Consider the following 13513-nt stretch of genomic DNA (forward strand, 5'->3'; position numbering starts at 1 on the left):
GTTACCCACCCTCTGCCCACTCCTGTCCAAAGCCCCCTTTTGCTCTGGTCTGCCTTCCCTGGCCCTCTCCTTTGCCCCTCTGATCACAGTTTAATGGTGGAATGTTGAGTGTCTCTAGCCCCCTCCCTGGYGATTAGGGTTCGCCATGCATTCCCCTTCACTTCATTCCATTCCAAAGTGTGCCCCCTAAGAGTGGGCTCATTTTTATCTGAGCCTGGTTATTGTTACACACACTCATACACACACAGATGCACGTGAGACACCCAGAGGGCTGGATAGGCAAGCAGGGTAGGGAGGAACCAGACCCTGCCCAGTTATAAAACCCTCCCAGCATGGGGCCAGTGTCCTGCTCCTAGCTGTGGTCTAACTCCCTCCTCTCTGCCACTACACCCCACGGACAGACGGGCAGCGGCCAAGCCAAGCCGCCACCATGAACGACATCTACAAAGCAGCGGTATGTCCCCCTCCACTCCTACAACAGGGCACATTGTTTGGGGAGACAGTGAAAGTGTTTGTATTTGGTAGGGAGCGTCATAATATAAGAATTGATTGAAATATGTTCAATTTGGGATTTTCAGTGATAGGTGAGACAAGTTTTTGGTTATGTGGTCTCTGCCAAGTTAGGTCAAAATTGTTGTCAGATTTCTGTGTGAAGTTTGGTTACTATTTCAAATGAAAACTTCAAAATTCACCATTGAGTTTAATGAAAGGTACCTGTAATATATAGTTTAAAAAAATGATAGTTGGTAAAAATGTTTAGATAAACAATTATTTCAAATGATATACATATGGATATTCCCCAGCCAAATGTCCAAGAATTTTGCCATTTGTAATTCTGACATTGCTCAGATAATTCAACACCAGCTTTTGAGGAGTGAGGCGAGACACCATACATCTAGATGTCGTGCCTCTTGAAGCCTATCAGGGTTGATAGGAGCACTCCAGGGGTCAGAAGCAGGACAAGACCTTGGTCCACACTGTGGGTTCATTCATGACTACAAATGGAGCAGACCCACTTCTCATGGGCTAATTTAGGCCAGTTGCTCAGAGCCTCCTCCATGTGTGTTTCTGTGATGTCAGAGGAGGGCTTCAGGTCTAGATACCCCCCCCCCCCCATTATCTGTGTGAGCCGTTGGCAGGGCTGTATGTTTATCTGCCTAGCTATCCCTGCCTGTTGCCTGGTGGCTGGTGGGCTGGACTACTACGCATGTCTCAGCTGGAAATGACAGCTAGAGGAGTCAAACTTAAGTAAAACACACCGGAATGTGTGTGTGTATCGATGTTAGGATGGACATTGTTCGGAGTGTGTGTTTCATTTGTGGTGGACGACAGACAATTAACTCTCACATAAGCAGCTGTCGCCCTCTCACATTTGTGGTAGCTTTTCCAGGATGGATGACCAAGTGTGAAGGACCAAAAAGAACTGTACCTTTGGTGGGTGAATAAGCTATGTGTAAACTAAAGAAACATTTGAGGTGAACTGTTCCAGAGAATGGGTTCCGCGTTCTGGAGTTTACTGTAAGTCCTCTGAAGGATTATTTTCATACACTAGATTTCTCTATCAACTGTTTATGATTTAGGACGGGACCTTTCTCACAGAGTAATCTGAAAACTCCACAAATAACATTAAAATGAATGGAAGAACATAGGTAATAGAGGTATCATATACATGTTATTGTAAGAGTAAAAAATAAGACATTATGCTTATCAAAGAAAAACAGTAAATCGACGTTATGATTTGGGGTTGTATAAGTAATGACCAACTGTAGTTAAAGAATGGATTCCATAAAATCCATTGATTCAATTGCTTCTGAAAACGTTCCATTTCTTAAATAGGTAGAGCAGCTGACAGACGAGCAGAAAAACGGTATGTAAAATGTATTCATTTGTATTTCATTATGGTTTGCTAATCTATGTGGGATATATCCTCAAGTTTCGCTCAATTGAATCACAATCTAAAACAATATTAAGCTTAAAAATGTGTACCATTCTCTCCTTCAGGCCAAAATGAAAAGTAAACGTTAGATTTCTCAGGAGGATTAAATAAGATGATTGACTGAGAAAGTATTTCTTACACTACAGTAGCACACACATAGAACTGATCCTGGAAAAAGAGGGGAGGTGGAAAATAATTAGAAATATGGTCCTGTGCTGTGCTGTGTGTTGCAGAGTTCAAGGCGGCCTTTGACATCTTTATCCAGGATGCGGAGGACGGCTGCATCAGTACCAAGGAGCTGGGCAAGGTGATGAGGATGCTGGGGCAGAACCCCACCCCCGAGGAGCTGCAGGAGATGATCGATGAGGTGGATGAAGATGGTAAACACACACACATGAAAGAGAGACTCAAATGATCACAATAGGCACATTTATTTCCCATCAATAGTTCCCATAATGATTCACGTATGAGAGTATTTGGTGAGCTCATCAGACATGTACAAGAATGGTACACAACAAAGACAAGCACTAGTGGTCTGCTCATCAAAAGGCCAATTCATGGCTCAGCAGGGACAGTTGTACATTGTTCTTTGTAAGACCGTAAACACACTAATGAAAAACATCACATGGCTGAGTAGAGTATCTCGTGACATGTAACTGCTACAGATGTAGGATCTTAATTTGACCTATATTGTCACAGCAAAATAATCAAAAGTCAAATCAAATCAAATTTTATTAGTCACATGCGCCAAATACAACAGGTGTAGACCTTACAGTGAAATGCTTACTTACGAGCCCCTAAACGACAGTGAAGTTTAAAAAAATACGAACAAGAATAAGAGACAAAAGTACCAAGTAATTAAAGAGGAGCAGTAAAAAATAACAATACATACAGGGGGGTGCCGGTACAGAGTCAATGTGCGGGGGCACCGGTTAGTTGAGGTAGTATGTACATGCAGGTAGAGTTATTTAAAGTGACTATGCATAGATGACACAGAGAGTGGCAGTGGTGTGGAGAGGGGAGGAGGGGGGGGGGGGGCAATGTGAATAGTCTGGGTAGCCATTTGACTAGATGTTCAGGAGTCTTATGGCTTGAGGGTAGAAGCTGTTCAGAAGCCTCTTGGAACTAGACTTGGCGCTCCGTTACTGCTTTCCGTGTGGTAGCAGAGAGAACGGTTTATGACTAGGGTGGCTGGAGTCTTTAACAATTTTTAGGGCCTTCCTCTGACACCGCCTGGTATAGAGGTCCTGGATGGCAGGAAGCTTGGCCCCAGTGATGTACTGGGCCGTTCGCACTACCCTCTGTAGTGCCTTGCGGTCGGAGGCCGAGCAGTTGCCATACCAGGCAGTGATGAAACCAGTCAGGATGCTCTCGATGGTGCAGCTGTAGAACCTTTTGAGGATCTGAGGACTCATGCCAAATCTTTTCAATCTCCTGAGGGGGAATAGGTTTTGTCGTGCCCGCTTCACAACTGTCATGGTGTACTTGGACCATGTTAGTTTGTTGGTAATGTGGACACCAAAGAACTTGAAGCTCTCAACCTGCTCCACTGCAGCCCTGTCGATGAGAACGGGGGTGTGCTCGGTCCTCTTTTTCCTGTAGTCCACAATAATCTCCTTTATCTTGATCACGTTGAGGGAGAGGTTGGCGTCCTGGCATCASACGGCCAGGTCTCTGACCTCCTCCCTATAGGTTGTCTCGTTATTGACGGTGATCAGGCCTACCACTGTTGTGTCATCGGCAAATTTAATGATGGAGTTGTGCCTGGCCATGCAGTCATGAGTGAACAGGGAGTACAGGAGGGGGCTAGGCACGCACCCCTGAGGGGCGCCTGTGTTGAGGATCAGCGTGGTGGATGTATTGTTACTTACCCTTACCAACTGGGGGCGGCCCATCAGGAAGTCCAGGATCCAGTTGCAGAGGGAGGTGTTTAGTCCCAGGGTCTTTAGCTTATTGATGAGCTTTGAGGGCACTATGGTGTTGAACGCTGAGCTGTAGTCAATGAATAGCATTCTCACATAGGTGTTCCTTCTGTCCAGATGGGAAAGGGCAGTGTGGAGTGCAATAGAGACTGCATCATCTGTGGATCTGTTGGGGCGGTATGCAAATTGGAGTGGGTCTAGGGTTTCTGGGATGATGGTGTTGAGGTGAGCCATGACCAGCCTTTCAAAGCACTTCAAAGCACGTGAGTGCTACGGGTCGGTAGTCATTTAGGCAGGTTACCTTAGTGTTCTTGGGCACAGGCACTATGGTGGTCTGCTTAAAACATGTTGGTATTACAGACTCGGACAGGGAGAGGTTGAAAATGTCAGTGAAGACACTTGCTAGTTGGTCAGCGCATGCTCACAGTACACGTCCTGGTAATCGTCTGGCACTCACTCACATCAGCTGCGGAGAGCGTGATCACACAGTCTTCCGGTACAGCTGGTGCTCTCATGCATGTTTCAGTGTTATTTGCCTCGAAGCAAGCATAGAAGTAGTTTAGCTCYTCCGGTAGGCTCCTAATCCTGCAGCAACAGGATTTTAACGTTTAGTCCTAATCAGTGGTTAGGCTATTAGCTGGCCAAAAGTAGGCTACATGAAAAGTGCAATACGGTTAATATAACCATGAGTTGGTTTTCAGTGAATTCATGTAAATCCCAAAGCTCATATGCATTTCCTGCGGTGCAGGAAAATTCTCAGCAACAAAAGAGTGATCAAATGAAGGTCTATATATCATAGACAGGCTCCTTGACCCAAAACGTTGCGCAACATCATCCTGTTGCTGTGTCTTTGCAGGCAGTGGAACTGTGGACTTTGATGAGTTCCTGGTGATGATGGTGAGGTGCATGAAGGACGACAGCAAAGGGAAAACAGAGGAGGAACTGTCAGATCTCTTCTGCATGTTTGACAAGTATGTTTATCCTCATAAGTACATGAGGAGACTCATAAGGGGGATGAACTCTGGAAAAGTAACTCTTCATAGTCTTACCCAACTAACCCACAGTTTATGGATGGATTATAGCGTATTAGATTTATACAGTGCTTTTCACCAGGACTAACATGTTCAACACTCTATAGGAGTACCTTACCCTGCTATCACCAATGTGCAGAACCCACATGGTTGATATATGACAGCACTCACTACACCGACTCCAGCTGAACGTTTAGGATTTTTATATTCCAGTTATTGCCTTAGATGGTTCTTGATAACTACACATTTTTTGTAAAACAGATTTATTGGATCAGTTGGTGCAATTCTACCACCAGGATAGAGAGACACAGGAATGTACACTATAGAGTTGTAGCTTGTTGTGACAGTTAGTTTCTCTTTTAGCCTACTTGTCATTGTTTGGCAAGGCAACTATGAAGCCTTTTTTAAATACAGAAACAGTCATGTAGCCAGGTTAATAAATATATAATAATAATAATAATAATTTGTGCCATTTAGCAGACACTTTTATCCAAAGTGACTTACATTCATGCGTGCATACATTTTTGTATGGGTGGTCCCAGCAGGAACAGACTTGTAAAGCAGTATAAATAATCCTCTTCTCCTATGCCCCCAGGAATGCGGACGGCTACATAGACTTGCAGGAGCTGAAGGTAATGCTGGAGGCCACAGGGGAGGCCATCACTGAGGACGACATTGAGGAGCTCATGAAGGACGGAGACAAGAACAACGATGGGAAAATCGACTACGACGGTGAGGTCTTGACAATGACATACTGTAGAGACAGAAGCATTCATTCCTCTGATCTTGTATTCATGATAATGATGCAATTGAAAATATGGATATTTCACTGCTAGAAAAGGAAATTGTCAATATAAATGATGCATGGTAACATATTATTGACCAGTAAAGCAGTGTAGTGACCAAAGTGAGTAAATAGTTTTTCTTTGTGTTCAATTAAGATTGTAGTTGACTAAATGACTCCCCTTCTCCTCCCCTTCATTACAGAGTTCTTAGAGTTCATGAAAGGAGTAGAATAAAGAACATCAATAGAAGACAGAGTTCCCTGGCCCTTGATGATATTTTTGTGTTTCACTTCAACATCACAGACATCTGGAGGCTGACTGTTGGATGTCATTGGCAGAACTTCTGAATGACTTGCAAGATTTAGTTGAATAATCAATCTATCTAATTGCTTACGTATTTTTAGAACGACCATTTCTTGCATTGTTTTAAATACAGTTTGTAACTCGTTTTGGTGTCCATAGACTACATTTGTTTAAATGTAAGCATTTAAACATACCAAATGCGACGTAGCCACAGTACAGACAAGGTATAATGCAATGGTTGTATGTTTAACATATTCTCTCAGGGCTAGTTACTCTGCTGGAAAGCCTGTGTTGGATGTACCCACCATACGTATGCTTAGAATGTACACTCAAGTAATAAATGAGTTAGCCAAAGCAACATCTGGTTTGTCTGATATCATATTAGTTGAAAGTGTTTGTTTCAATGGAGAGTTTTGGGCTGTCCTGCTTTAATTTAAAAAGTATACAATGGGCTAACGCTCAATAAGGTCATATATTTAGTTGGTAAGAATCTTTCATCATAACCTGTGAACTTTTTACTCCAACACTCCCTTCTGATGTATTCACATTGCTCTCCAATTGATTTCACTGTACATTTTGATGCCACACATAGGATCTTCTCTGCAGGGTTATGTGGCATGTTGAACATATTCCAGCAGTCATATGGTTGGAGGGCCAGTATCTAGTTACACAATGTAATGATACGCACTATTTGTGTCTCTTCACAATACACTATCAAACGGCTCCTTACCTGCAGCTCTTCTAATGTCATATACCTCATGTCTTGTCCATGCAATCAGCAAAATCTGGACAAAACCAGTAGACCGATAAGAACTCATATTATAGAACACAGGAATGCTGTAAGGAGAAATGACCCTAAGTCCCCTATCGCACGTAATTTCTCAGAGGCCGGTCACCCCGTCTCCTCCATATCCTTCTGTGCTATACAGCAGATAAAAAGGTTCACGTAGGGGTGTTCATCTTGAATGAAATCTTCTCCAGACAGAATGTAGGTGGATGTTCTATTTAAAAACTCTCCACCCATCAGGCATGAAGGCATGAATGAAGAATGGTTATTGAAGTGTTTTCTGTAACTGGTATTTTGCCTCTTATTTGTGATTGATACACCCACCTAGTGGTGTTGCATATATATATATTTTCGTATATAATCTAGATCACGCATTCTATTTGGGTGTTTATATAAGTTTATGAAGGGGAAGCTCCAGATAGCCCAGAAGAAACTGATCAGGGTAGTATTGAAGCTGAGTCCACTTACTCACATAGGCAGGATGTGCTTTCAGAAGCTCAACTGGCTGCCTGTAGAGGCTCGGGTGTCCCAGATTAGACTGGGTTTGGTTTACAGGAGTATTTACGGTTCTGCGCCAAGATATCTAACTGATTACTTTCCCCATGTTAGGGATGCACACAATCACAGCACCAGATCAGGTGTTGCTAATGTGTGCTTATACAGGTTCAGGAGTAATGCTGGGAAAGGTACTTTCTTGTATACTGGAGCCTCAGAGTGGAATGATTTGCCTTTGCCCATAAAAACAACGTCCTCTCTGGGCAGCTTTAAAAATAAAGAAAAAACGGATGTCTGCTGTGCCCATATGAATGTCCCCTATGATGTAACTGCAATGATGAGATATATGTTCTTCTTCTATGTTTGTGTTTTATTATCTCGCTGTCATACTGTCTTCACCGTGTTCGATCTTGCCTAGCCATCTTGTTTCAAGAAGACCACAATGTAAATAAGTCCCAGGCTGCGGTCCAAACACTTAAAAGACACACCCTATCCCCTCAGCCCTCAAATTAAGTGGGCACTTCTGATGACGTATCATGACGTCTGACGAGTATAAACTTGCAGGGCAAGGGGCGAGGAAGGAATGAATGATTTTTAAAGGACCACGCTTGGCCGGAAATTCGTCACTCGTTCATCCCGCGATGATTGTGTTTTCAGACACCCATAGCTTGTGGTTGCTTTATATTTACTACAGTCAGTTATGAGTGCATGTCTACTTACAGTGGCTTGCGAAAGTATTCACCCCCAGTGGCATTTTTCCTATTTTGTTGCCTTACAAAATTTAAATAGATTTTTTGGGGGGTTGTATCATTTGATTTACACAACATGCTTACCACTTTGAAGATGCAAAATATTTTTTCTTGTGAAACAAACAAGAAATAAGACACAAAACAGAAAACTTGAGCATGCATAACTATTCACCCCCCCCCCCCAGTTGCAATTACAGCTGCAAGTCTGGGGCATGTCTCTATAAGCTTGGCACATCTAGCCACTGGGATTTTTGCCCATTCTTCAAGACAAAACTGCTCCTGCTCCTTCAAGTTGGATGGGTTCTGCTGGTGTACAACAATCTTTAAGTCATACCACAGATTCTCAATTGGATTGAGGTCTCGGCTTTGACTAGGCCATTCCAAGACATTTAAATGTTTCCCCTTAAACCTTGAGTGTTGCTTTAGCAGTATGCTTAGGGTCATTGTCCTGCTGGAAGGTGAACCTGCGTCCCAGTCTCAAATCTCTGGAAGACTGAAACAGGTTTCCATCAAGAATGTCCCTGTATTTAGCGTCATCCATCATTCCTTCAATTCTGACCAGTTTCCCAGTCCCTGCCAATGAAAAACATCCCCACAGCATGATGCTGCCACCACCATGCTTCACTTTGGAGATGATATTCTCGGGGTGATGAGAGGTGTTGAGTTTGCACCAGACATAGCGTTTTCCCTGATGGCCAAAAAGCTTAATTTTAGTCTCATCTGACCAGAGTACCTTCTTCCATATGTTTGGGGAGTCTCCCACATGCCTTTTGGTGAACACCGAATGTGTTTGCTTATTTTTTTCTTTAAGCAATGGCTTTTTTCTGGCCACTCTTCCGTAAAGCCCAGCTCTGTAAGGCTTAAAGTGGTCCTATGGACAGATACTCCAATCTCTGCTGTGGAGCTTTGCAGCTCCTTCAGGGTTATCCTTGGTCTTTTTGTTGCCTCTCTGATTAATGCCCTCCTTGCCTGGTCCATGAGATTTGGTGGGACGGCCCTCTCTTGACAGGTTTGTTGTGGTGCCATATTCTTTCCATTTTTTAATAATGGATTTAATGGTGCTCCGTGGGATGTTCAAAGTTTCGGATATATTGTTTTATAACTCAACCCTGATCTGTACTTCTCCACAACTTTGTCCCTGACCTGTTTGGAGAGCTCCTTGGTCTTCATGGTTCCGCTTGCTTGGTGGTGCCCCTTGCTTAGTTGTGTTGCAGACTCTGGGGCCTTTCAGAACAGGTATATACACTGCTCAAAAAAATAAAGGGAACACTTAAACAACACAATGTAACTCCAAGTCAATCAGAATGAACAGAAGTGTGATTGACTTGGAGTTACATTGTGTTCTTTAAGTGTTCCCTTTATTTTTTTGAGCAGTGTATATATACATATATATATATATATATATGTCACGTTCGTTATAGCGATGAGACCAAAGCGCAGCGTGATTTGAATGCATCTTCTTTTAATAAAGAAAGAACACGGAATGAACTATACAAAAACAACAAAACGAACGTGAAGCTATATAATCATAGTGCTGACACAAGCAACTCAACATAGACATAGATAATCACCAACGAAATACTCAAGGAATATGGCTGCCTAAATATGGTTACCAATCAGAGACAACGATAAACAGCTGCCTCTAATTGAGAACCAATCTAGGAAACCATAGACATACAAAACCCCTAGACTGGTATCAACCCCATAAACATACAAAAACCATAGACAGGACAAAAACATATAAACACCCATGTCACACCCTGACCTAACCAAAATAATAAAGAAAACAAAGAATACTAAGGTCAGGGCGTGTCAATATATATATATATATATACTGAGATCATGTGACACTTAAATAAAGTCCACCTGTGTGCAATCTAACTAATTATGTGACTTCTGAAGGTAATTGGTTGCACCAGATCTTATTTAGGGGCTTCATAGCAAAGGGGGTTAAAACAGATGCAGCACCACTTTTCAGATTTACATTTTTTATTTATTTTTTGAAACAAGTTATTTTTTTAAATTTCACTTCACCAATTTGGAATATTTTGTGTATGTCCATTACATGAAATCCAAATAAAAATCAATTTAAATTACAGGTTGTAATGAACTAAATAAACTAATAATAAATTAAACGAAAAACGAAAATTGTACTAGGTACTGATTTATAGATTTTCTGATGTATTTTCTTGCCCGATCATGTGACATATGCAATTATAATTGGCATAGAAACCAGGTGTGTGTGCCGACAATTAACACAGATGATGGCAATCACTTGACAATCAAGTTGACAATCAAATGCCTTTAGCCTTTATGAGGCAGAGAGGACCAGTCCAGAGAAGAAGATGCTCTATACTTAAGCCTGTGAGACATTGTGTTAGTGTACTATACTGACATCAAGTGTTCTCATTGTCTTGGATAGGATATTTCAGTTCAATGGAGTGTTGAAAATATTGGGGTCCTGTTAATAAGGAGCAAGGAATTTCCTTTTCAGAAAATTTAAGACCCTACTAATTGAATAACTATAAATAGATTTTCAGATTGCTGTAGTCACAATCATTGACATGGACTAACTTCAAATTCATCTACAGATATTGCCTCTCTAATTTTGATTGATTGTGGACAAAACCTGTCCTGGTGAATACACATGCGACAGACATGCTTTTTAAACGCTCAGAAGATCAACATCGTGCAGTTATCTTTCTTACCACTAAGTGTCAGTAGAAAGACATTCAATCACAGAGGCCATAATCATCATTGATGGAAGACGGCATGTCAGTCCCAGAGTGTAATGATATCCAATTACTATATCGTAAATCACAATTATGTTATTTTACTTTATTAAAAACAAGTGTAACCGCTCTAGGACTGTAATACAAACCTCAAACACGAACATGTGAGCTACGATGAAGTCAAGGTGTAGGCCCTATTTTCAAAGAAAAGGATAGTCATTTCAAACACTTTAATAGAATATTAACGACTAAAAAATTATATAAAATGATCAATCTGTTTAAAGAGAAGATTAAAACAAAGCCAGACTTAGGTCAGACTGATGTCAATAAGATAGAGAATGTAAAGAATGATTGGATGGCGAGTTCGACAGACAGAAGAAAGTCACACAGACAGACACACTTTTACAATAGGTCTAAATTTCTAAGACCTTACATTGACTTGAAGGCTGGATGAATGAAAGGCCCTAAGAAAGCTGTTTGGCAGCAGCAGCCACTGGGGACCTTTTCTTTCTGATATTACTGTAACTGTGGAGTATTCATTCAAGGCCTGTGAGTGAGTCAGGGTGTGTGTGTGTTTGTTTGTGTGTTTAGAGTACAATAAAACTCATCAAAGCAGGAGGAATACGTGAAATACATTTCCGTTGCAATTTGTTTTTAAAAGCTCTGCTTTGTCACAGATTTTGCAATTTATAGAAACACAGCATTTGTATCTGAGGACCCTTGGCCATGCTGGTCGTGTGTGACTGTGAATGAATGGGTCTGGGTGTGGTGCAGAGGCAGTTGGCAGGGTTGGGGAGTGACTCAGACAGGCCTGATTACTCATTAAGACACACTGCAGTGTGGTTATATGTCTTAAAGAGCCATGTTGGGTAATATATGTGTGTTTCAGAGACACAGAGGATGCGTATGACCTGTTTTTCTATTGTGTATGCTGTGCCTGATGCTTACACCCCTGTAACAATGACCTCTGACAGTGATCGATTAACATTATGTAATGTGTGTGTGTGTGCGTGTGCGTGTGCGTGTGCGTGTGCGTGTGTGTGTGTGTGTGTGTGTGTGTGTGTGTGTGTGTAATGCTGTTATCCCATTGGCTGTCATGGAGCTAGAGACTGACAGTGGTTGTGTCCAGAGTGTGTGCACACCATTGATCCACTGATTGATCCAATATCAATGATGATGCACGTCATCACATGGCACAAATACGATCTAGGGAAAGGGTAACTAAATGATGGATCTATGAAAGCAATCCACATGACAAGATATAAACACAGTTTTATACAGATAGCTTTTTATTGCTAAAAATGTTCCTGCAAAACAGGAAATGCAAACTTGTAGTGTATTTTAGTTTTAAAAAGTCTTCTAAGGTTTGTAATTTCCTCCTTGAAAATTTAGACTTAATTTGCCCTAATGAAAAATGTATCAATCCCTACATAAATGTCAATTAATTATAATCCATATAATATTTCAKATTTCCTGTTGCAGCATATTTTTCCTGGTGTATCAAAACTGGCTCAAGTTGTATATTTTATGATTTATTTCACAATGAATGAATTCATTTTCATTTCAAGAATGACTAGAAATCGGATGTTTACATACACCTTAGCCAAATACATTTAAACTCAGTTTTTCACAATTCATGACATTTAATCCTAGTAAGAAAATCCTGTTTTAGGTCAGTTAGGATCACCACTTTATTTTAAGAATGTGAAATTTCAGAATAATAGTAGAGAGAATGATTTATTTCAGATTTAATTTCTTTCATCTCATTCCCAGTGGGTCAGAAGTTTACATACACTCATTTAGTATTTGGTAGCATTGCCTTGAAATTGTTTACCTTGGGTCAAACATTTTGGGTAGCCTTCCACAAGCTTCCCACAATAAGTTGGGTGAATTTTGGCCCATTCCTACTGACAGAGCTGGTGTAACTGAGTCAGGTTTTGTAGGCCTCCTTGCTCGCACACGCTTTTTCAGTTCTGCCCACAAAATTTCTATAGGATTGAGGTCAGGGCTATATGATGGCCACTCCAATACCTTGACATTGTTGTCCTTAAGCCATTTTGCCACAACTTTGGAAGAATGCTTGGGGCCATTGTCCATTTGGAAGACCCATTTGTGACCAAGCTTTAACTTCCTAACTGATGTTTTGAGATGTTGCTTCAATATATCCACATAATTTTCCTGCCTGTGATGCCATCTATTTTGTGAAGTGCACCAGTTCCTCCTACAGCAAAGCACCACCACAACATGATGCTGCCATCCCCGTGCTTCACGGTTGGGATGGTGTTCTTCGGCTTGCAAGCCTCCCCCCTTTTTCCTCCAAACATAACGATGGTCATTATAGCCAAACAGTTCTATTTTTGTTTCATCAGACCAGAGGACATTTCTCCAAAAAGTATGATCTTTGTCCCCATGTGCAGTTGCAAACCGTAATCTATTTTTTTTTATGGCGGTTGTGGAGCAGTGGTTTCTTTGTTGCTGAGCGGCCTTTCAGGTTATGTTGATATAGGACTCGTTTTACTGTGGATACTTTTTTTTACTGTATATACTTTTGTACCTGTTTCCTCCAGCATCTTCACAAGGTCCTTTGCTGTTGTTCTGGGATTGATTTGCACTTTTCGCACCAAAGTACGTTCATATCTAGGAGACAGAACGTGTCTCCTTCCTGAGCGGTATGACGGCTGCGTGGTCCCATGGTGTTTATACTTGCGTACTATTGTTTGTACAGATGAACGTGGTACCTTCAAGCATTTGGAAATTGTTTCCAAGGATGAAC

General features: G+C 41.5%; 1 protein-coding gene across 1 annotated transcript; it reads left to right on the forward strand.

Moving 5' to 3' along the window:
• Positions 1–337: 337 nt before the first annotated feature.
• Positions 338–6335, forward strand: LOC111976226 (troponin C, slow skeletal and cardiac muscles-like). The gene is made up of 6 exons (XM_024004973.2): positions 338–454; positions 1837–1867; positions 2170–2316; positions 4715–4829; positions 5485–5621; positions 5877–6335. The coding sequence occupies exons 1-6, from the start codon at positions 431–433 to the stop codon at positions 5906–5908; spliced, it is 486 nt and encodes a 161-aa protein (XP_023860741.1). The 5' UTR covers positions 338–430; the 3' UTR covers positions 5909–6335.
• Positions 6336–13513: the final 7178 nt, after the last annotated feature.

Source organism: Salvelinus sp. IW2-2015, linkage group LG17, assembly GCF_002910315.2.
Source record: "Salvelinus sp. IW2-2015 linkage group LG17, ASM291031v2, whole genome shotgun sequence".
Classification (NCBI taxonomy): Eukaryota; Metazoa; Chordata; class Actinopteri; order Salmoniformes; family Salmonidae; genus Salvelinus; species Salvelinus sp. IW2-2015.